The 25,063-nt window shown below is 45.6% G+C and overlaps 1 protein-coding gene across 1 annotated transcript in view; it reads left to right on the top strand.

Annotated features, from left to right (window-relative positions):
* Positions 1 to 25,063, top strand: part of PDE10A (phosphodiesterase 10A) — a gene marked incomplete at both ends in the record, with an annotated part of 477,347 nt that overhangs the window by 449,858 nt on the left and 2,426 nt on the right. The window contains 8 exons of the mRNA XM_080700165.1: positions 2,802 to 2,944; positions 4,083 to 4,166; positions 5,882 to 6,032; positions 6,794 to 6,949; positions 13,862 to 14,034; positions 18,427 to 18,538; positions 21,499 to 21,579; positions 24,676 to 24,764. Of these exons, the coding sequence (XP_080556291.1) occupies positions 2,802 to 2,944; positions 4,083 to 4,166; positions 5,882 to 6,032; positions 6,794 to 6,949; positions 13,862 to 14,034; positions 18,427 to 18,538; positions 21,499 to 21,579; positions 24,676 to 24,764 (989 nt within the window). The remainder of the gene's footprint in view (positions 1 to 2,801; positions 2,945 to 4,082; positions 4,167 to 5,881; positions 6,033 to 6,793; positions 6,950 to 13,861; positions 14,035 to 18,426; positions 18,539 to 21,498; positions 21,580 to 24,675; positions 24,765 to 25,063) is intronic.

Raw genomic sequence — 25,063 nt, 5'->3', positions numbered from 1 at the left:
CCACCCTGCTGAATTACTACAACAGTAAGCCCAGTTTGGATTCGGGTAGCAAAATCCTACACCTTCATTCTTTGTTTTCAGAGCTGTGTTGGCCAATGAGGTCCTTCGCATTTCCGTGTGGATTTCAGAAGCAGGCCTGCGAGGTTTCTGGGAGGCCGCATCCCTGGTCAGCTCCGAGGGGCTGGGGTTCAGTCACAGAGGGCACTGTGCTCTGTTCACTTGCAGAGTTCTCCTCTTCTGCCCCTAGCTTCAGAATGGCCTTGCCAGGAGCTCAGGATTGCTGTGTCCTTGATGACCTGGCCCATCGCATGGAGACAACCTTTCCTCTGTCCTCGACAGCAGCCTCCGTTCTGCTGAGGTCTACTGCTCCTGATGTTAACAGTGCCGCTTCGTATTTCTTTTGAAATGTTTTAAATGCTCTGTCTTTTCCATGCATTTGCGTTAACTCCATTTGTGTCTTTACTTTTGGAGCAAGATTCTTGTGACTAGCGTATGGTGGCCACACTTTTGTATTGCGCCCGAGGACTTTGCTTTTCATCTCGGTGTGCCGACTATGCACATGTCAAGTCTGGGTGTAAGTTTACCACTCTACTTGCTTTCCTCTTCATCTGTTCTTTATTCCCCCTCCCATCTTTCTCCTCTTTTAAAAGTGGATATTTTTTATAATTGAATTTTATAAAGCAGGTTTAACTTAACTAATCTCCACAGTTTTCATAATTTCATTGGCTTTGTGCTCTTTTTGATAATACATAAGAATGCAAAAGATTAGTTTGCAGGATCAACTAATTAACGCCAGGGAAAATAGAATTATACCCGAGTTTTAGCCAAATGCATTTGTCGTGGTAAGAAAACAAAAACGAGTGTGATGCTTGAGAACAACTAACGCGGCCTTCATTTAGTTTGTATCTATGTGCTTTTGGTGTAACTGAAAAAGTTATACCAAACAGTATAACTGAAAATCTTAGTGCTGAAGTCTAATGGAACCAGACCATACGTCACCTTCAAGTAGTAGAGAAATCAGTTTCACAATGGCTAACACATTTAATTATCATGATTTTAAAGTGCAACTATTTATTGAGGACAAAGTCCTGTTCAGTAAGTAAATAAAAAGTTTAAAGTATGTGGATTTTTATCTGTTCTTAATTTCTACTTTATATTTTATAAGTAATATATTATCACAGTGCATGTGCACATAACTACTAAGGAGAGAATGCACATTCATTGAGAGTTTGCTCCAGAAGTCTTTTACTGATAAAGGGCTTCACAGTCAAACATTTTAGAGACCTTGCTGGACTAGAGGACTTTGAAATCACCAGAAGCCAAGCTAAATATTTTGAGTGATAGGAAGTAAAGATCCTAATTCTTGACTCACTTAGTATCGTTCTTATTCTTAGGTAGACTTTGTAATCTAGTGTTGTCTGTAGACACAGCCATCCTATACTGGTTGTTATGGAAAAATGCAAAACATTAAGAAGCTTCTCGTCTCTGCCAACACATGTAACATGTGTTTACACTGTTACAATTTTCTCTCCAGGGCTCATAGGCTTCTAGAACCTTTCTCTCCTAATTATTCTCACCTGTTTACTAATTCACACATGAACATGTGGATAAGTCCCACAGGATCTACTTCTTACTTTAATTTTACCCTATATAATTAGTGTACAATTATTTGTAACGCCACATTTACATAGTACACAAGATCTGTGTTATAGAGAAATGTGCCTATCCATTCTTCTTTGACATAGATGCCCACTTAATCTATGACTGATTCATACAAATTTGTATTATTTATTCAAAATCATTGCTGTTGCACCAATATAACCCACACTCGGCCCTTGTAAGAATTGAATAAGCAGTGAAATCAACAAGTGGGGGAATGAATGAAATCTCCAGGAAGTTGAGTTAATATGAAGCTGGTCTGTGATTACTAGTGTTTTAACAGATTAAGAAACACCTTAGATCTTAATTCCTTAAAATTATTAATATTCATTTTCTGATAATAAAAGGAGCATATTTTATTTTTAGCATTTTTATTACTAAAAATTTGGAAATAGAATATATAGCATAGTATAAAAGACCAATGGTCATTTTACTACCTACACATAGATAATGCCAGCTTAAAAACATTTATTACAGAATTAAATAAGACTTTAAAAACAAAGTTGTGTGTGTGTATGTGTGTGTGTGTCAGAGAGAAAGAGAGAGAGAGAGAAACCGACAGACAGACAGACAAGACAGACCCACCCCAGGGTCATTCTACCTCTGATCTACACAACTATCCTATTTCAGTTCTCATTTTTAAACAGTCTTACTAAGTTGCTGGGAGCCTCAGTAAGCTGCGAGCCTACCTTGGAACTTGCAGATCCTCCTGTCTCAGCCTCCCAAGTTACTGTCATTACAGGCATGAGCCATCATGCCCAGCACAGATGTAATTGTGTGTGTGGGTGTGGAACTGGGGATAAAACCTAGGGGTCTTATTTGGAAACAGGATCTTGCTAAGTTGCAGAGAGCCTCACTACGTTACTGAGTCTGGCTTTGAACCTAAGAGCCTCCTGTCTCAGCCTCCCAAGTACTGCGATTACAGGCGTGTGCCACTGTACCTGACTCACAAAGATGTAACCTTTGCTGTGTCTCTTTGAGGTTGTGTGTGCAAAGCTTCAGTGTATACGGAAATATGGAGAGTCATAAATATACCTTAGTTTCACTTACCTTCTGATTCTTCAGTACAGATCTCTGAATTTTAGGGCCAAGCCACTTTAAACATGTTTTAAATCAATTAGCTGATGTTTGACTTTCCCCAGATGTACCATAGAATCCGCCACTCCGAGTGCATCTACCGGGTGACGATGGAGAAGCTGTCCTACCACAGCATCTGCACCTCGGAGGAGTGGCAGGGCCTCATGCGCTTCCACCTGCCCGCCCGGCTCTGCAAAGAGATCGAGCTGTGAGTACCCACCCGCCGCCTCCGCTTCCGCCGGCAGACTGCGGCACGCCGAGCCCAGTGGACCAGGCGCCCCGAGCCACGTGTGCACTTGGGGCCATTTGCTCCCGAATGCCTGAAAAAGCAAATCCAGACTCAGCACTTGTGTTTCTTATTTCTCTCGTCTTGTCTGCTTTCCCCCATGTAATATTTAAAGTGGTATTTAATGCCGGATGTGTAAAAGTTCTCATCTCCATGGGAGTTTGAATTTGCACATTAAGTTTAAGAATTTAATACTTATTCAGCTCTTACCCTTTGCTCTGCAGTTCTGGGCTGATGCGTTGAAGTGTTTTGTGGTAGGACCTGTGATATTTGTATGCCCGTAGTGTGTTTAAATTGAAGCTATCTACATAGAAAATATTTAGAAATGATCCAGAGCTGATACTTGCCTGACAACTGAAATATAATACTTTACCATACTGCTTATTCCAGTTAAATGTTAATAATTAAATTAGCAAATAAAACATAGGTATTAATATAACAACTTTGGATATTTATATTTATGAAGTTAATGATTTCAGTTCAAATAGGAGATAGAACAATGTTGACTCTAAAAGTTACTTCTTTTTTTTGTACTGCAGTGAACCCAGGACTTCTGAGCTATATTCTTAGCGCTTTTTATTTTTCATTTCAATACAGTGTCTGGCTAAGTTGCTCAGGGTCTCACTGACTTGCTGATGCTATCCTTGAGCCTGTGACTCCTGTTTCAGCCTCTTGAGTACTGGGGTTAGAGGCCTGCACCACTCTGCCCAGCTTTACAAAATACGTCCGAAAAGGAAGTTTTCCCTTAACTCTGAGCTGCATAGTGTGCATGTAGCATCTGTGTTACAACCTTTTGTCTTGTATCAACCACTGCAGCATCCTTTTCGAGCAGACTGTTTGCTAGACTATCAGGCCAGTGCCTTGTTAAGTTGCTAAGAAAATGTGTAGAATGTCCTGAAAACTGCCAGCCCCCGACAGCTGTGACTCTGTGACAGAGAAATCAGGAAATTCAGAGGCTGCCATTCCCGTGTTTCTTGGTTTCTTGATAGACAAAACATTAAATTATTTTCTTAATATGTTTATCCTAAGTTAATAATAAACTATTGTCTTTCAATTTCAGATTCCACTTTGATATTGGTCCTTTTGAAAACATGTGGCCTGGAATTTTCGTTTATATGATCCATCGGTCCTGTGGGACATCCTGGTAAGAAGGACCCCAAACCTCCAGTACTGATATATCCTCCTGCTCCTGCATCTGTGCCTCACCACTTTCTTTGTTTGTAACTCTCTTAAGATGTGGCACCTATATTTTTATTATATTCAAAGGAACAGGGCCAAGGTTGTTGGGCAACTTTACATTTCTCTAGTCTCCATGGAGACCACTGACTCTCTGGCAGTTTGGTTGAAGCCTGGTCAACACCACAGCTAAGAGGCATCATAGAAACAGAGGTCACAGGCGCTGGAACAGGCCAGGCTCACGACGAAGAAGCAGAATTGCACCCTTTGAAAAGCATGCTCGGAGCCAGGCGTGGGGGCACAGACTTGTAATCTCAGTACTTGGGAGGCCGAAAAAGGACGATCACAGATTGGTCTCCAGCCTCAGAATCTTAGACTGTGTTTCAAAATAAAAAATAAATAAATAAATAATAGGGGCTGGGGGAATAGCTTGGAGGTGGAATGCCTCTGGGTTCAATCCCAGGTAATTCACACACACACACACACACACACACACACACACGTGTGCACACACACAGCGTGCTTAGAACACTGTGCATAAATTGAGCCTCAGCTTTCAGCCAGCGTCACCTAGCCGTTAGATGATGTGCTGTACAAGAGGAAAGCCCCTTCAGGGCACGAGGATGGCCTTTGTGAGGAAGCTCAGAGTGTTCAGTCCCGGCCCCTCGCCCTCGCCCCTGCGCGGTGGCTTCCTGGCTTGTGCGATCCTTCCCAGCCAAGCACGCACACTCAGAGGCAGGCGTCCTCCCTCTGCTCTTGCCGACTCCTTTGGGCATTGATGCCGCGGTGTCTCTGAGGTCCTCTGGAGCCCCATGGCCCTCCTTGAGTTCTGTATTCCTGCTTCCATCTGCGACCCGATAAAGTGCCATTTTGAAAGGATGCACACAGGACACTGACCACGGCGACTCCTCGGATGTCAGCTGAGAGTCTGACCGGCTGCGATGCTTGGAGCGCCGTTCCCCTTATTTCAAAGACTTTTGAAAGTGTCCCGGGTGTGTTTGCCGCGAACTCTGTTCATGTGGCTGGCCTTTGTCCTAAGTTCCCTCAAGTACACTTTGAAAGATGGTAGGAACAAATCTGTGATAGCAAAGTAAATCATAAAATACCAAGGCAACTGTCGGTGTGACATGCACGCCACCTCCCTTCACACGCAGTGTCAGTATTTGGATTTGCTCATCTGACAATAATCTGAGTGTATCCTGAAACCCTGAATGCACTTGAAGGGCAGTCAGCATGTAGGGGACTATGCATACAGATCAATGCATATGTATGTATGTCTGCATACGTGTGTGTGTGTAGCATGGGAATAGGAAGTGCTTCTGGAAAATATTAGCTCACAATAGCCCTGGATGCTGCGCTGCAGTCTTCAGAGAGCACCGGGGGCTTAGGAAATGCTTGCAGACTTCAGTCCTGGGGCCGGTGGCAGGAGTCTGCACACTGACTCTGTCATTCCTTCCCTGGTGGGATAAGTATTGTATCAGAACTGAAGCTAAGAGTCTCCTGTTTCTTTCTGCCTGGAAGAGGAAGTGGTCAGTTCCTCCTCGGGGCTCACGGGTCCAGCAGGTCTGGCGATCTTTGCCGGCACCACTGTGGAAGGAGAATAGGAGGGTGTGCTGGGCGGGCGCGATCCCCGGGCCGCAGGCTCTGCACTGCTCTCAGCCTCACCGTCTCCTCCCCACTCAGCTTCGACCTTGAAAAGCTGTGCCGCTTCATTATGTCGGTGAAGAAGAACTACCGGAGGGTGCCGTACCACAACTGGAAGCACGCGGTCACGGTGGCACACTGCATGTACGCCATCCTGCAGAACAACTACGGGCTGTTCACAGACCTGGAGGTGGGTGTGGCCCCGGCCAGGTCCAGAGCACACAGACGAATGGCACGGATTTGGGGGCGGTTTGGGTTCAGTGAAGTGGCCGAAGTTGCTCACTGAGCAGCTGAGGCTGGCTTCGAACCAGCGCGATCCTCCTGTCTCAGCCTCCCACCGCGGGGATTACAAGTGTGTGCCACCATGCCTGGCTAGCTTCGTGAATTTAAGAAATTAACATATTATACCTTCAAATCCAATAGCATTGAAATTTTTATTTAAAATAGGAAATTCAAATGAGAATTGATAACATTGATGATAAGTTTCTAAACCATTACTAAACTTCCCTCATTACATTTTCCCCAAAACTCAGGTCTTTAGGGTTAAAAAAAAAAACCAAAATAACATATGGAAATGTTTAGAACATGTTGTAAGCAGAGGACCTAGTCTCAAGTAGAGCTGTCAGAAATTGGTATTTGATCTCGTTAATGGAAAGGATTAAATAGAAGTCATTCTTTATAAGTTATTTTCAGACTATGAAATAACTTATAAAGTTATTTCTGAAATAACTTATGACTCTGGCCTGCTTTGGGCCTGCTTTCAACAAAACTGTTGAAAGTTACTCCAGTGAAAAATAGGAAGATGACAGTAACCACCCGTGTTGATCTGTGACGCAGCTTTTAAAGCCTTGGAACTGTGTGCATTAGTGGGAAGGAGTGCAGCATGGAAACCAGGGGTGGCTGCCCGGCTCCCTGCTTTGATTTGAACATCTCTGATGGATTGTTTTTCAGCGCAAAGGCCTGCTCATCGCCTGCCTGTGTCACGACCTGGACCACAGGGGCTTCAGCAACAGCTACCTGCAGAAGTTCGACCACCCGCTCGCGGCACTCTACTCCACGTCCACGATGGAGCAGCACCACTTCTCGCAGACCGTGTCCATCCTGCAGGTGAGGTGCCACGCGTGCGCATGCGCAGGGCATCCGGGCGGGGCAGTGCTGGAGAGAGACTTTGTCTTCACTTATGTGGAAAACAGGAAATAGATTTTATTATAGAACTTTACATTTATAGTAATAACTAAATAATTGTGAACATTTTGGATAAAGAATCTCTTACCAAAATATTAAATATATGTATTGTGAAGTCATGTTTGTTTTCTAAATATTATATCAATATTAAATAATATTCACTTGGGAGACAGGAGGAACGCAGGTTCAAGGCCAGCCTCAGCAGTTTAAGAGGACTTCAGCAACCTAGCCAGTGTTTGTTTATTTGTTTGTTTGTTTGTTTGTGTGGTACTAGGAGTAGAACCCAGGGGCATTCTACCTCCAAGCTACTCCCCTAGCACTATTTATTATTCTTTATTTTGAAACAGGGTCTCAGTGAGTTGCAAAGGGCCTCACTAAGTAGCTGAGGCTGTCCTTAAACCGCAATCTGATCCTCCTGTCTCAGCTGGGATTACAAGTGTGCGCCGCCATGCCCGGCTAGTCATTGTTTTGAACAAAAAATAAAATAGGCCTGGAAGTGTAGCTCAGAGGTCTATTGTCCCTTTGTTCAATCTCCAGTAACCCCCACACACAAATTATTACCTGAAATCTTGAAGCAAGTCTATTTACACAGTTGGCGATATGGATTGTCCTAATCTTGAGTGGAATGTCCTGTTCCTCAGAATGTATTGAGCAGTGCATCTTTAAAGTTAGATAAATTCAAGATTTTTGGTCCACTGAAAACCTTTTTTTATGTTCTCTTTTTTGTTTTACTGCTTTCGAGGCCTCGTTGGTGACTGGGCTAAGATGGTGCAGATCTCGCTGTAATGTCAAGATCGTGTGCTTTCTCACGTCAACCTCTTTTCACAGTCATTGTGACAAGATAGCTATCATGTCAGATTGCTTCAGATTCTATCACAGAGAGTGTTTTGAAATGAAATCTTTGTCAGACTTAAGACTAGTGGGCCGATTCAATCTTTTCTTCTTGCTGCAAGTGACTTGAGGTGGGAAGAGAATTCTGTCTGGGTCTCCTGGTGCTGTACCCAAGGGGAGGCACAGACGGCGGTTTCAGCAGTGACCACGTGACAGGCAACAACTAGAAAGGCGTTTCCCAGGCCGCACGCTTCCTGTCTCTTCCTCCTGTAGCTTCTCAAAGTTTCCTCAGTGCCCATCTGGCCTGACTGTGCGGCGGTTGGTAGTACTGCACACCCAGACTCGCCTCTTCCACTCCCAGAAGGCAAAGGACCACATTTCTGGTGAGAAGGTGCTGTTTTGATTACCAGCTGGGCAGAGGCGAGAGGTGTTGTAGCCATTTCAGGCCATAACCTTTCGGTTGCTGGATACTGCCCTTGCGCGTGGGTGAGGGTTGTTCCTGAACACAGTCTGTAGTCACCAATCCTTTCTATTTAAAATGATGTATGTTTGAACACACAGATATATGTATATATACATTTCTGTGTATACACACACACATGCGCAGACAGACAGGCATGCATACAGGTTCAAGCAGGAAAAGGGTGTGTGCATATAGACAGAGAGTATGCTTTTGGAAAATGGATGAACGTTTTAGAACGTCATGACGGTTTCTGTTCACCTTGACCTCACTCCTTATTCACTGGAAGCTCTTTACTTGTATGACTAGAAGCGCGAATGCCAGAAATACCTGGACGTCTTCAACTGGGAGCCACCGAACTGACCTCCCGTATCCCAAGTGATGTCAGTCGTCGGTTATGACCACATTTCTAGTAGTTTAATCTGGAGATGAATTTTAGCAGCTTTTGTAAAGTTTCTTTAGAAAGACTATTTTAAGAACAATAGAAATACTTTTGAATTAAGCCAGAATTGCAAAGTATAATACCACTAGGTACAATAAAAAACAACCGTAGAAGCCCTGGAGTTGCTGAGATACAGGTGCACACACAAGTCCTGGGACAGAAAAGCAGGGAGTCCAGAGTTGGTCGCAGTACTAGGGGCGCAGCAGGTGGTGTTGCTGAGTGGGCCCGGGAAAATTGTCATGCAGGAGTTAAGGGCAGGCAGAAAAGCACTTGCATTCTTGTTTGGCTGGGCTTACTGTAATCTTCCTGTGACCTCTGCATATGCCTCTCAAATTTGCCCCCCATATCTCTGTCTAAAAGAGCCGTTTCATGCTTAAAGGTCTTTAGTAGCTTTATTATGGTCTCATGGTCTCAGGGTAAATGTTCGGTTTTCTAATTAATGTGCACATCTTTTACAAGTGGTCTCTGTCTACTGCAGGATTACAGTATCTGCCCTCCTTTTGCAAATCCATACTATTATTTACCCACTTTCTGTGGCCAGTTTTCTCATATGTTTTAGGATCCGTTGGCATTGCCTCCCCAGGTAAAATCACTTTAGGTATCCCCACATCACCGGTGTTTTTCTTAACTTTGGCTCGCAGTGTCCTTTATGAGCATAGCTAGAGGAGAATTGTCATTAGGACTTGTGCTGAGGAGACCGCGGCGCCCTTGCTCATCTGCGTGCCTCGAGGCCCGCCCTGTGGCTCTGCTGCTCTGGCAGAGATGGGGATGGAAGGCAGCATGTGTGTTTGTGAAGCAAGAGCCGCAGAGCCACGTGGGAAGAGCTTGGAGAGCGGAACCCCGGGGTTGTGTTGAGAAGAAGTGAGTACATATGTCTCCTTGGGGCAGAGCGGGGTGTGATCTGCGAGCAGAAATGAAACCACTTGTACACAATCAAAAGTGAAAGTTATTTAATATGAGAAAGTCATCAGAGTGCAAGGAAATCCCACTGCACTGTATGACATCAGTAACGTCAAAGCAACACATCCCAGGGATTCTCTGCACCCAAGTGGTATAACAATAGCAACGAAAAGAACAGAAAACTGCACGGCACTGGCAGGGGCAGCTGCAGCCCCAGAGTAGAGCTGTGTGTTGACATCAGCAGCCCCTCTGGAGGCCTGGGTGGAATGGTGTGTCCTGGGCAGTGCGCGTTTCCTGGAGACTCCTCCAAGAGATGCCCATCCCTCTCCCTCTTGGGGAAGGGCCACCTGAACTAACTCGCTACAGTAAGCCTTTTGGCCGTTGGCCCAAGGTGGCCAGCTTTGAGCTGAGACCAAATGCCCCGTGAACCAATATCTAGGCAGGTTGATTTATTAATACATTAAGTAGTAAAAACAAAGTGATATATCAAAGTCACTAAACATAGCAGTCAGTGTATCGGCTACAAAGAGCCCAAGGACCTCCCCTGGGAAGCAGACGAGTTAGAAGGAGGTAGACATTAAGGGCAGGGGAGCTCATCTTCATCTGGACCACAGGCAGCGAGGTGGTGGCGGAAGGGAAGGATGCCCTAGAGGTGGCTCTGTGTGAGCAACGATGTCTAGGAGAGCAGGCGACTTGTCTTCTCACCTACACAGATTGTTAGCATTTGAGAGGAACCCTTACTCTTGCTATAGTAAATCAGTTTGGTCTCTTTCCTAATGAGATGTGAAGGATTATGTTTTACTATGGAAGCTATCCTTTGTCTGTCTCCTGCCTTCTCTGCACACCCCATGTTAAGGGCCCAAAAGTCAAGCTTTAGAAAATAGACCAATTGAAAGTGATTGTTCTCATTCTGAAGACAATTCTCTCAGTCACTATTGCATTCTCTAATGCCTTTTATTAATATGGTCAGGTTTTAGAATGCTCTCTGTGTGCTCAGCCTTTTGGGCTCTTACGCTTTCGTCAGCACACCTACAGCAGCAGTGCCTCTGTGAGCGGTGTTACTCCTTTTCGTGGGCGCTAGGTACAGACGCACTGTGGTCCCCTGAGTCACAGCAGTCGTGTTTGTACTCAGCATGACCTTGGTACTGACCTGCGGTGTCTCTGTAGAGGCTAGCTCGAGGCTGCCCTTGCTTCCAAGGGTCAGAGGTGGCTGCTGCCCATCAGATTCACGTGGGGCATCTGGGTAGAATAGGTACTATGCAACTCACATTCTTACAAGAAGTGGCCCCCTACAGACCAAATATCTTGCTAAATAAATCAAAGTGCATGGTGCGTTCTCCATCTGCAGGTGAAAGACACACCTCTGGCAGGACAGAAGTAGTTTACTCGTGTTCTAGCAGTGAACAAAAATGCTGAGAACCCTTAGAATCGTCCTGGTTAGAGTCTGGAAGGACCCTAAAGGGTGGAGCTTTGGGCACGTGGCCGGTACTCTCTGAGCGTCAGAGCCCAGAACAGCACTGCGCATTCTCTCAATATCCCACATCTCAACCATTTAGGGTGTTCACAGACAGCACCCACTCTTGGGGTTTCACACAGATTGGAATTTCATGCTGTTTGCCCACTTCAGAGTTTTTTAGATATTCCTGGGCATAAAGTCTGCTATTCTATGATTTTTATACAAAATGACATCAACTAGCTTGAACTAACATCAAATTCAACCTTTGAAATTTGGTATTCACTGTAACAAATGTATCAATTGGTGTATAAAGGTATTATATTACTAATTTAGGGGTTTTATTAGGTGTTAACGAATATGAATTTGGAACTTCAAAGCAGACATTAAGCAGGTTGCCTCTCAGGTGTGTTCGGTGCTTGTATCTCCTTGTTCAGGTGTGGTAGAAGCAAAATACTAGAGTCTATTAAAGCATCCAGGATATTGTTTATTTATGCATTCCCTTTACTCTTGCAAAATATTGAAGGGGCATTAAGAGGGTCCCAGATGCAGCTTTTCATTATAAAAGCCTGTACTGAATTTTTTTCCACCCAATTCCCTTTAATATTGAAAAGTAATAAGGGGAAAATGAACCTGAAGCATCCAGAAGAATGTATAGACCCAATAAAATGGCTTCTACATTGAATAAAATACTTTGTCTTGGATCCCAGAACATCAGATGGAAACACGAGTAGATAAGCAACACCCTCCTGTATTATGTAGGGTCGCAGTGAGCTTGGGGCTCTGTAGTCCCCTACAGAATTTAAAGAGCCCAACTAAGAAGTTACCATTTTAGAGAGATTTTTAAAAAAAAATTTCAATGGCATACCAGAACACTTTTGTACACTATAATTAAAGAGCTTGTTGTGGTGAGCACTGGTGATAGAGAAAATAAAGCATAAAAACATATGATAAAGCACAAAATGGACCAGCTGTGATGCCTTGGGATGACCCGTGGTGAGCGCCAACCAAATGTGCTCATGACGCAGGGGAAGGTCATGAGGCGCCGCGTGGAGGCCCGGCAGCCGCTGCCCTGCAGCTTGGGTCAGGTCTGCGCAAAGCCAAGCACGTGGCAGGGCCCTGAGCAGAGGTGTCCTTCTGATGATGCTCTGCAGCAGGACTGTATGCGGAGGTCCAGAGGCGCTTGAAAGGTCCAGCCGGGTCAGTGCTGGGGTCCAGGCTCTTTGACCCCATCATCAGGAGCCTGCTCGTGCCCAGCCACGTGGGTCCTCAGCCTCTCCTGTGCCTTCCACCTGGGGCCGTGACTCTCAGGTGGCTCGTTCTTCTCTGGAGGTGAAGTTCCTGAGAGTCAGGGCCAGCTCTTTGCCCTGGCATCGGCACTGGAGGATCTTCAAGGAGGCCTCCCTAACACTGCGGAGGTGGCTGTAGGGGCACCGCCGCTTCACTTCTCTCCCAGAAACAGCTTCTCAGCACGTCAGCAAGAATGTGGTTTTGAATAGGTATCAAAGGTATCTGAGTTTTATAATGTGAAAGTGGAATCATGAATTTGAAAATGTATCTTAAGTTGTACGGTACCCTTCTGCATTTTAGGCAATAACTAACCAGAACCAAGTCCATTTTCTGTGTTTATCAAAGGGTAACTTTAAGTATTTATGAGAACTTAGGAGTAAATACTACAGAAAGAATATGGTGATTGGAAGCACATGCTACATGTATGGCTTTATTTCAAAATAGGAAGCGCATGATGTCCTAGATGTCTGATTTTGCAGAGAAGTACACCTTAATCATTTTAAATGGAAAGCGTATCTTATCAGCCAATAAAAATAGGTTAAGTGAAATAAAAAGTCAATTTATAGTAATATTGGCTAATAATGCAATCAGTAAAGATTGATAGACCCACAAATTGAATACATCTCAATTATCTCAGTGTTTTAAGTTTCAACAAAAGCTTTTACTGAAAAAATTCTCAGAGGAAGAAATTGTTGTAAAGACCTTGTAAATGTTCTATAGAGAGAAGGAGAATTCAGAGATGACAGAGCCCAGATGGCCAGTGTTCTGGTGTTGCTTAGAGTGTTGGCTGCCCTCTCCCGCCCCTTGAAGGCAAGGAGAGCTGGCTGGTGGTTGTAGCATCTGTGCCTGATCCATGTGCGGTTGCCTGGGCAGTTTTAATGTTTCTGAATAAACATTGTATTGAGAATGTGAGACAGAAAAGCATATTGCTATTTATTTATGATGTAGCATGCACTGGACAAGAATACAGATGCCTTTCAAAGACACTGAGTTCCAGTATAATAATGAAGTCACTGAAGTTTTCCGTGATCTTAAGAGGAAAAGTCTTTCACTTCATCATTTTGTCCCCTGAGTCCCAGTTTAATATAGAAATTACTGAAGGTAATAAGTAGCTCAAGAGGATAAGTCTATAATTTAATGTATTTTGCATTTTTCAGTCTAATAACTGAAGAAGTATTGTTAAAAAACTATGTATATTTAAGTCCTTGGGGGACTGTCGTATCCAATGATGTTCCTGTAATCAACATAATTAATTTAAGGAGAAGCTTCAGTGTTGTGGTAGCTTAGAGAGAGAGGAGGATGCTGTTTCTGTTACCGCTGTTTTAAACTATTCTCCTGTTTCCTGGAGTTGTCAGTAGTGCACCTGTGGCTACCGACCACACCGGGTGAAGTCACTGGAAGCGTCCTGAGCTTGGAGCTCCGCCTTGTTACCACGGTTTCCGTCTGTGTCCCCTGTAGTTGGAGGGCCACAACATCTTCTCCACGCTGAGCTCCAGCGAGTACGAGCAGGTGCTGGAGATCATCCGCAAAGCTATCATCGCCACCGACCTGGCCCTGTACTTCGGAAACAGGAAGCAGCTGGAGGAGATGCACCAGACGGGGTCGCTTAACCTTCACAACCAGTCACACAGGTAACAGGCCCGCACAGGGTTCCGAGGCCCAGGAAGTGCCCTCCATAGTAAGATGACGTGCCTTAAGAAGAAATGCCACGAAGTTACATTTGATAGAAGGAATAGAAGACAATTTGCTTTCTGTTTTGTGTGCATTTTGCTTCTATTTACTTTGGACAAGATTGCGCACAGTGTGATGTCATACTAGTGTGTGTGTGTGTGTGTGTGTGTGTGTGTGTGTGTGTGTGTGTGTGTTTAATTAAAATGAGAGTGTAAACTAGTCACACAAGCCCAGTACCTTTGAAAGGGAAAGTCCTGCCTGGAGTTTAACAGTCTGGGATTTGGCCTTCCGCCTCACAGACCCCTAAGCATTCACTTCTGAGAATCCAAATCCTATGTATTGAGTTAATGTGGTTGGTAAAATTCCACTTTATTGATCTGAAAGCATATATTGGGGTACAAGGACAAGGATATTGATGTTACTTATGGTCAGAATTATTTAGGAAGCCAAGTAGCAATCATATGTTTGCCCATGGATGTGGAATCAGGACGAGTAAGATTAGATTCGTGGTCTGTTCTAAGGGCATCTGGGTAAATTAGCCTGATACCCTTCTGTCCAGGTGCCTACAAGTGTTGCCTGGTGGATTCACAGCCGTGTCAGCAGGGTCGTGAGGAATCTGCCCCCTATCTGCGTATCTCATCTAAGTCCTCTGCTCTCCCTTGACGCACCAGTTTGCAGTGCCGTGACTTTCCCATAGTTTCCGTACCCGGCCGCCCTCCTCGAGGGGTGCCGTCTCTGGCCGAGTGCTGCTGGGCGCCGCGTCCTGGCCAGTCACCCTCTGTGTTAGGGTGCTATGCGTGTCTCCTCTGTGATCCCTTAAGTGTCCATCCCAGCAGTGCTTTCTACAGGGCAGTCTCTGTTTGCAGGTTCACAGAAGTTTATTCAGGTACCCAAATTCAAAAATTTATTTTACAGGCAGATCTTCAAGAATGATTATCACTTGCATAGTGGTAGAGACACCTTTGATTAAACAGTAGTTATTAGTGATTCTGTTCATCTTCAAACAGGGACATAAATGGACTCTGGTGGATCTTGAAGTTTGTGCAGTTTTGACTCCTCTTTTAGAAGGACAGCACATCTTATTTTCATGTAGAACAGGCCGCCTTCTAGGACCGTACAAGGGGTCAGGGCTTCTGAAAGGCCCGCTGGGGGATCCGGGAAGCGCATCGCCTTCGGTGCCCCAGCCAGGCGTGATGGCAGTCTGCAGGCGGCCCCCCCAGGCTGTGTGGCCCTCTCGTGCTGAGCCCTGGAGAAGCTGTGTTCACAGTTCTCTTTCATGGCAATTTTGAGATCAGGGAAATGAAACATTCATAAAGTATATTTTGCTTCCAAAACCCATGTGCTTCCATTTTTTTTACTCCAATACATTATTTGTAGCTAAATTATTACAATAATTATAATTACAGGCTATAAATATAAACATTGAATTTCAAGTATTTTCGGTGCTTACTACATATATATTTGACATTAGCAGTATATTTGTATGTATGCATTTGAAATTAGTAGTACATACTAAGTACACACTATATGTATATATGTATATATTGTGTGTTTAAGTAATTTTAACAGTAATTTGAAGTAATGCGTGTTTTAACAATTCAGAGTGTAGAGATATATATAGGAAAAGGAGTAACGTTCCGTTCTTTCATTGCCGATTCCTCTGCTTCTCAGCCCACACATCCTTCTGTGTTTTCTTTAAGGTCTGTGCATTGGATGTACCGTGTCTATCATACCCATATGATATTTTCCTCTCTCCTTTTTTTAAACAAAAATATGATTATACCAGATCTTGTTTTTATTTTTAAGATCTATATAACATGTAATGTGAACTATTATAGAAAGATTTATTACCTATCTGTATTAACGGTCAGTGTTTCTAGAATTTTGCATTATGAACAGTGCTACAGAAACTCTTGTTTATATATTTTTTCTACTGATCCTTTTAAATATAGAACAATATTGATAGAAATGTATACATGTATTAAGTTTTCTAAAAAGACTAGAAATCCACACCCCTTCTAACGTTAGGGTAAAAGCTCTTTCTCATTGAATATGTCTTTTTCAATGCTTCCTTCATTAAAGATATTTTCTTACTTATTTACTATTTATTGTTTGCACTTTTATATATTTGTTCATGGTGTTATTTTTTAATTGTTTGATTTTAGTAGCTCATTTTGCATTCTATATTTTTGCTAAGGATATACAATTTTCTACTTTATACTTAAATATTTTGGGATGCTTTTCAACTATTTTATTCATATTTCTTTTTTCTTTTTCTCTTTCTTCATGGTGCTGGGGCTGGAGCCTGGAGGCTCACACAGGCTGTGCAAGCACTCAACCCAGGGGCTGCATCCCCAACCCCAGATTTTCTTTTGAGAACAAAGAAATTTAGTCTTATAAAGCCAACTTTTTATCATTTGTATCTATCAAATCCAACAGTAATATAAATCACATATAAAATTTTTTATATTTTTGTAGTTTAAAATTCTGTTTTTAGATTTTGATTTTTCTAATTATATTTTTTGAACATAATTTTATTTATTCCTGATGGGTTAAATCATACCACTAAACGAAAAATCCAGTGTTTTCACTGAATTGTTGATAATGTTTTTATGAAAACTTTTATATTAACAACAAATGGCTTAAGGAGTCCAAGAGTCGATTGATTCCTTAAACTATTTATTGGTAATTATCTAATTTCTGTTTCAATTACTGTAACTGAGTTTAAATTTATCTTACATACCTGGTGCAGTAATCTTTCCTTTGCATTTACTTTCCAAAAAGTTCATAGCCATTGATATTTAGTAAATATTTAAAATTTTTAACGTCAGCCCAACGTGGTGGTGCACGCTTGTAATCCCAGTACTTGGGAAGCTGAGACAGGAGGATCACTGGTTCAAGACCAGCCTCAGCTACTTAGTGAGGCTCTCCACAACTTAGTGAGACCTTGTTTCAAAATAAAACATTGAAAACAGGTCTGGGGATGTAGCCTGGAGGTAGAATGCCCCTGGGTTCAATTGCCGGTACTACAAAAAAAAGTTAAAGTCAGAATATTAAAAGTTCTTGCTGGCCAGGCATGATGATGCATGCTTGTCACCCCCGCGCTTGGGAGGCTGAGACAGGAGGATCACGCAGGTTCGAAGCCAGCCTCAGCTGCTTGGTGAGGCTCTCAGCAACTTAGTGATACCCTGTTTCCAAATAAAAAAAAATATATATATTAAAAAATAGGGCTGGGAGTATAGCCCGGAGGTAGAAGGCCTCTGGATTCCACCACTAGTACCAAATTAAAAAAAAAAAAAAAAAAAGAAGTTCTTGCTGATCATGGTGGCGCATACATGTAATCCCAGTACTTGGGAGGATGATGGAGGAAGACTTCAAGTTCCAGGACAAACTGCAGTGAGGCTTTCATCAACCTCTTGAGACCCTGTTTCTAATATATACACACACACACACACACACACACTCACACACATATACATGTACATATACATATACATATAATAAAAAGGGCCAGGTGAATAGCTTGGAGGTGGAAAGCCACTGGACTCAATCCCCAATAGCACAAAATAAGAAAAAAAAAATTTAAGATCTTCTGCCTAGTTCTTCCATTAAGTATAGGCTATATTTAGGGTAACTTTACCTATTACTAGACAAAATCTAGGAAAGTTATAAGGGATATGTCTGTTTGAATTTTTAAGGGCAATATTATTTTTCTTCAAGAGAAAAGACTGTGCCATCTTAGGAGAAATGGCAAGTCAGCCGAGGAGGGCCAGGTGTGACTGTGAGCAGCTGCTTGGAGAGGGGTCAGAGGAGCTCCGGGCGAGCCGGGAGCAGAGTCAGCAGGTGCGTCCATCTCAGGCTCTGCACACGGAGGGGGCCCTCATGGCCCCGCCGTCTCCAGCCCTCTCAGAGGGAGAGCTCATAGCGTTTCTGTGCACCTCAGACTTAGCTTTATAAACAGGCTCATTGGGAGAGATTTTCTCTGAAGGCTTCTTTCTATTCCTAATTTCCAAACTTCCATGAAAATGAAACCAGTCCACAGCCACAGGTGTGGATCGGGATTGAAGGCAAGAGTGCATCCGCATCGTGAATTGGACTCAACCAATAATACTGAGGCGTCAAGAACAGAGGATGCGCGCCTCGTGGAGCGAGGGAGGGACGTGCTCCATGCTTCTGACTTAAACGTTCTTTAATTCCGTGTGGCCGCCTGGCCGTCGCCCGTCTCACTTTCAATGGCGCCTTTCTCCGCCTTGGAGTATGTGTGGGAACCTCACTCCTGCCGATCCAGCGGTCTCTCCCGTGCCCATAACGCGCCCCAGCGCCGCGCTCAACAGTCATTTCTTGTCCTCTAGAGACCGTGTGATTGGTTTGATGATGACCGCCTGTGATCTCTGCTCTGTGACAAAACTGTGGCCAGTGACGAAGCTGACGGCAAATGACATATACGCAGAATTCTGGGCGGAGGTATGTCCTCGGTTCTTACATTGACATGGGTAATATCAGGAAATGGGAAAATATTTGAGGAAAATGGAATACGTGGGAATTTTACTTAATATCTCTTTTGCTCACGTTACTAGAAATTAAACGTATAGGTCATTTACCCGGCATCTCAGCTGCTCGTGCCCCGTGGCTGGTCACCTGTGGTGAAGGACTTGGCAATTGGCAGTCAGCACAGAGTGGGAACACTCACTGCCAAGTCACCCAGCTGAGTCGTCCAGCGCGGATGCGGGAGCGAATGGCCTGGAGGAGCGTGGGACTCACTCACTGGGCGGAGGGCCAGCTTTCCCTTACTTCACAGTGACCTGGGGCTCATTTAATGAACATCACTGGACTCCGCTTTGAATGGGCATTAGACAGAGGAAGCTTTACGGTCCCAGGCTACACTGCCGACGGCCAGAGTGAAGAGGGTGTCCCCTGGCGGCTCCCCGCAGGCCTAGGTTTTGTAGAACGTGTGGGACATTCGCTCCTGCTGCTCCTGAAGCAGGACGCACAGCGTCCTGCTAACCTGAGGGGCTGAGTGGGCTGAATTTTCGTCTGTGTGCAGTGTAGTCCTTCATTTGCTTTCTGAGTTGTCTGTGAGGAACTGGAACACAGTTCTCTTATTCAGACAAATCACAAATACCCACTTTGTCAAAAAGAGTTAAGCCCTTTGGGTGTTTCTCTTGGTGTAGAGAGAAAATGATAAATTGGAGGGTGAGATTTTGTGATTGATGATCCAACCATGCACGTCACTTGTAAGGAACAGTTAATATAAAATGTAAAACCAAGAGCAGGGTGCAGTGGCTCACATCTGTAGTCCCAGTGCTCGGAAGTCTGAAACAGGAGGATCGCAGGTTTGAAACCAGCCTCAGCAAGGCAATGGAGCTCGCCTCAACTTAATGAGATCCTGTTTCCAAATGCCCCTGACTTCATTCCCCAGCACCACCAAAAAAAAATAAAATAAAATAAGTCCAACAAATCATTACCCGCAGGTTCACCCAGGTTCTGTGGATTGATGTCTGCTGTTGAGTTGTTTCTCGGGCAAAGCCAGGGGTGGTTGCCACGTGAAGACCACAGGCTTCGAGCTCGGGGTGCCATGCTTGCGTTTCTCAGCTACCTTCTGCCTGTGTGCACACACCTTTGCACAGCTGTTTTCATGCCTTACTCTGTGTATCTGAACCTAGTTACGGTCAGACTCCACAGGGAGGATGGTTGGAGACACACTGGTCTGCGCTGTCATGCTCTACCCAGCACCAGCCTCATCGCACGTGCACTCTGAAAGTGTGTTCTATTAATGCCGCATAGGAGAGCCCATCTGAAGCTAGCTGCTGGTTTGCACATAACTTTCCCTAACTATATGTTTCATACTTCACCTGCATTCCTGTTCTAAAGCAGGAATCAAGATGTGGCAGAAATACCATGCAGCTCAGTGATGATTTCTTCCTGGAATAGCATACCCCTTTGCGCTTGTGGGCACAGCCTTCAAGGACTTCCCAGCCTGTGAGGAGACAGGAATGTCGTCACCAAGTCCTGCCACTTGGTTTAAATATCCCTGGGGCGCAGCCCCTGCTTCCAGCCGCAGATCCCCTGCCGCGGGCCTGGGCAGGTCACCTTGCGCCTGGATTCCTGCCCTGTGTCCTCCAGAACCAGCATCACTGAGATGAAAGTGTGGCCCTTTGAGCTCAAAGTCCTGTTTGGTGCCTCCTAAGCACCCCAGGCAGCTCTGGGCTCGGCACCCCTCCTGGCAGCACGCGCGGGGGATCCTTCTAGCCTCCCCAGGTCCTCTGCCACTGTTGTGAGGAAGACCCCCGCAGCGCGGGCCTGGTGCTCAGAGTCCTGGCCGCCCGCCCTCAGCGCACACCTGCCACAGCACACGCTGTTTTCCTTTGGGGCATTTATTCTTGTTTTAAGTATATAAGTCAACCATTCTTTATTTAAAAATATATTTCCTTATTGGACTTGTGAAAACCTAAAAGCAAGACACTCAATAGGCTTCACACCTGAGACCCAGCACTGGGCGGCTGAGGCAGGAGGCTCACCGGGTAGAGGTCAGCCTCCGCAATTGAGCAAGGCCCTGTTTCAAAACTAAAAACCAGAATAAGACTGGAGGTGTAGCTAGGCGTTAGAATGCCCCTGGGCTCAATCCGCAGCACAACAACAAGAGAAGATCTCACTCACCGGCATAGCTAAGAACAAAGTCTGAGAATCCCCGTCTCACTTTGTCCCGTGGAAGCCAGGAGAGCGAAGCAGAGGTGCGCTGCGTCCCGGGGCCGCGCAGGGCCTGGTCCTGAGTGCGGCCGGCCGGGAGCCCCGGAGGCCCTGTGTTGGCAAACCTAGGAAGCGTTTAGTCAGCACCGACTTCTCAGAATAAGCACTGTTAAAATTACCAACATAATAAACCCACGCGAGGGAAGCCAAGGAAAGCGATTCAGCGACCTCAGCGGACGGTGAGGTAGAAAGCGAGATGAGGCCGCGGTCTGTGGGCCGGGGGCAGTGCGCCTCCAGAGCCTGAGCCTGCAGCGGGGCGTCACGCGTGTCCCCGGGCCCTGGGCTGGCGGTGCTGCGTGCTTGTCCCGTGTCCCTTCCCAGCGCGCGGCAGCCTGTCGTGTCACGGCCACCGTCACGCCTCCTGCCCAGCCAGACGCACGTGCAGACCCGAGCCCTGCGCCTGGCCTCCTTTCTCCTTTCTCACGGTGCGCCGTGTCCCCACGGCTCACTCGCGGCCGCCCGCGCGAGGCCCGGGCTCTGAAGGTCAGTGGCGCGCTGCGCTGCGGCACGCTGCTTGCGTTCTCGTTGCCTTGCCGTATTTCTTGAGATAGTGACAGAAACATGTTTGTTTTGAAGGAAATTAAGGAATTAAGGGAACAAGTTATTAGTTTAAAATTTTTATAGCTATTTTAAAATTGCAAAAAAACACCCTAATTTTCCTCTCCCCTTTATTTTAGGGTGATGAAATGAAGAAATTGGGAATCCAGCCTATTCCTATGATGGACAGAGACAAGAGGGACGAGGTCCCCCAAGGCCAGGTATGCGTTGCGAGAGTCTGGTTGTCCTGGTGAGGGTCAGCGAGTTAGATGTGGCCCCGCGTCCTGTGGGGCTCAAAAGCGCGAGTCATCTGTGGGCTTGGGTTTGAGTCCAGAGACTGGGCCTTTCGGGTCTGGTGCTCCATAAGAAAATAGTGGTTTCTCCTACAGGGTCGGGGTCGGGGCGGGGGACTTGAAAAAGAACAGCTCTTTACCCTAGAGTATCATCCGCTCCAAAGAGCCTCCTGTGCTGTGCTCAGGCTCCCTTAGGAGTCTCACCTCCAAAGGTAGACTCCAAAACGAGTGCTCTGTCCCGACTTGAGGGCCACTTCTGACCTCTCACTGTGCCCCGAGGTGGCAGGCCAAAGTGGGCACCTTGAGAGTGCATCTGCCTTGTGGAAGGAGTTAGTGTCCTGGGCAGACTCAGAACCTTGTCCATTTGCCCAGAGTTCTTGGTAGACGAGGGCAAGCAGGCAGGGCCCTTTGGACTGGGAGAGCCCACAGCTCTGTGCAACTGCCACCCGCCCTCGACAGACGGCCCCGCAGCCTGAGGCCAGGGATCATGGGTTGGATTGTTCGTGTGTGTGTGTGTGTGTGTGTGTGTGTGTGTGTGTGTGTGTTCATTACTGCGATTGAACACAGGGTATTCTGCTGATACCTACACCTCCAGCCGCTTTTATTATTTATTATAAAGCAGGGTCTCACTAAGTTGCTGAGGCTGGCTGTGAACCTGCAATCCCCACTACATAGCCTACCTAGTACTAGGATGTAGGCATGTGCTACTACACCCTGCTTGAATTGTTCCCATTCTTAATGAGCAGAAAACATTTTATCACTGGCTTTTCATTGGCTTAAACAAAGATTTTTGTGAGGGGAGAATAACATTAGAGATTTTTATTCTTTTTTTTTTTCTTTTCTGGTGATACTGGGTTCCCGGAAGCCCTTCTACCTCTGGGCTACACTCCCAGACCTATTTTATATTTCTTTATTTGGAAACAGGGTCTCTTAAGCCAGCACGGCTGGCTCCAAAACAGCGTGATCCTCCTGTCTCCGCCTCCCAAGCATGGGGATTACAAGCGTGCCCACCACGCCCGGCTAGAGATTTTTGATTCTAACAAATGATGGTTAATATTTGAAGACGATGTGAGTTTCATGTCAACATGAATTGGCATTAACTATCCCTTCCGGGGACTCACTCCGTAATTCCCCTTAGGTTTGCTGTATTTTGATAGACCTTGTGCCTTGGTAGTGGTACGTGTGTGTGCACACGGGATAGTGTTTTCTCAGGATGGCCGTCTTAAACTACCAATCTTTTAATAGCATAATAATGAAATGAGTTATGGACTCATACTTGTAATATAGAATCTGTTAATGAAATGTTTCATGAACTCACAGGGTAGTGGTTCTGGGTACATTTTCACATTTTCCTCCTCTACTTAAAGTTAGTTGAGGCAGATCCGCAGCCCATAGCACCCACAGAGCCAAGAGGTTGAGCCTCTGCTCCGGCCACTGTCTCGGGCAGTTTTACTGACAGGAGGCTCAGTAAACCTGAAAGTGCACCTGACATTCCTACCATGGCTGCCCCCCCCCACTTACACACTCACACGCGTGTGCACACACCTGTTCGCGTGCGCACACAATAAAGCAGCGCCTCTCTAACACCCCTCAAGGCACTTATCACGTATGGACTTCCAGCTGGTCGTCCTTCCGCTCTGGTGTCTGCTTTTCATGTTCTTCTAAAAGTTCTTTCTCACCCTGAGATTACATAAACACCTGCCTCTATATTCCTTAGGTACATATTTTTGTTTCATAACTTTACATTTGATAATTCATTTGAAATTTAGAGTCATATGGTTTATGAAATGTTAACAACTTTATCTTTCCAAGTGGTTGAAGAATCACCCCAAGAGAATGTGCAGGCCAGCTGAAAATTCTCAGTGATGCTCTCAGTGCCGGTTTTGTTTTAGCGTTCTGAATGGAGAGAATAGTTTGTTTGGAAGAGTTTGGGTTTTGCCAAAACTTTAAGTCCGTTGTAGTAGGAGATAATTTGAAATAAAATTCCTCTCTGGTCAGCTAATATTTTACTGACCGTGTTGCTTCTAAGTTGTTGGTGACTTTTTGTACTAGTAACGAAATACTCTCCAGTATAACTCTCTTTCCCAGGATCCTCTACCATGCAAAATGGAAATGCATGGGCATTTTTCTGTAAGGCGACTGTGATGATCGCTTTACAGCAACAGAAGGTGGAGAGCGCGTAGGCTTGTTCTTCCCCGTCCTTGAGGCATGCCATTGACACTCAGGTTGGCAGACAGCTCGGCCAGCCGTGGGCTGGACACGACCTCGTCTAGGGAGCCCACATCGTCTCACACATGTCGTCACGTTGCCCCGCCCTGGGAGCACAATGGCCGGCTGCCTAGGTGTAGCTGGCCACTCCTGGGCAGCTGTTGGCAGCTGGACGGCCTGTTCTCTGGGCAGTGGCATGGTAGCCTTCTGCGCCTGGCCATCAGGTGACCAGTTTGAGGTAGCATCACCTATTGGCAGTGACTTAGAATTCCTACTAAGATATCCTTTAGTAGATTTTTGAAAGTGCCACGGAATTGATAACTGTGAGAGCTAGTATTATTGAGAGAGCTGTGATCAGATCAGTGGCATTTTTTGTAGGTCAAAAAAAGGGAGAGGGGATGGAGATTAAACATGATCCCATATCGCCAAGGGAGCAGGGCAGTCGCTCCCGAACAGCAAGCTGGAAGAGGCATGCACACCCATGGAAGTAGAACAGGCGCGCGCTGACCTCTCTGCAGCAGAGGACGGGATGACCAGTGCAGCGGGCCTTGTGTTAGGACCTGACTCACCTAGAAACAGAATCCCTTAGCTTCCCTGGGTTTTAGATTTCAAAGAACTTAACTTTTCTATGTTTTATTTCCAGGATGTATTTTAATGCATTTTAAACTATTCCACGATAGTGTTCACTAAACCCAAATGGCACATGCAGAAAGAATCAGAACATTTAAGTTTATAGTTGAACGTCAGAGCCGGCACAGGCACACTGGAATGACTAATGGGCAGTGTTGTTTCTTGTCCTTGCCTTGACCCATGCAGCTTGGATTCTACAACGCTGTAGCCATCCCCTGCTATACCACCCTGACCCAGATCCTGCCCCCCACAGAGCCTCTCCTGAAAGCCTGCAGGTACGTACAGCGGAGCACGCTGGGCTGGCCTTTAAATGAAAGTGACGCAGAGTGGGACCAGAGCAAACGCAACACGGCTGTGCGCGGACCGCCCCTTCCCTCAGCGTGCGGAGGTGTCTTGTCTGCGGTCCACAGTGAGCATCGTAGTGGGATGTTTGGCTCCGCAGCAGCTGAGCCCTGGTCGGGGTCTCGGGAGGCTCGGCAGCTCCCGCCTCCCCTTCCTCTGATCCTCAGCAGTGATGATGCTGCGGGTGGGAACAGGCATGTGTCTGCGTCCCGTGGAGTCAGGGAACGGGCTG

The sequence above is a fragment of the Muscardinus avellanarius genome (assembly GCF_963383645.1).
Source record: "Muscardinus avellanarius genome assembly, chromosome: 8".
Classification (NCBI taxonomy): Eukaryota; Metazoa; Chordata; class Mammalia; order Rodentia; family Gliridae; genus Muscardinus; species Muscardinus avellanarius.
Note: the sequence above shows the minus strand (reverse complement) of the source record. Positions and strands in the feature narration are given on the sequence as shown.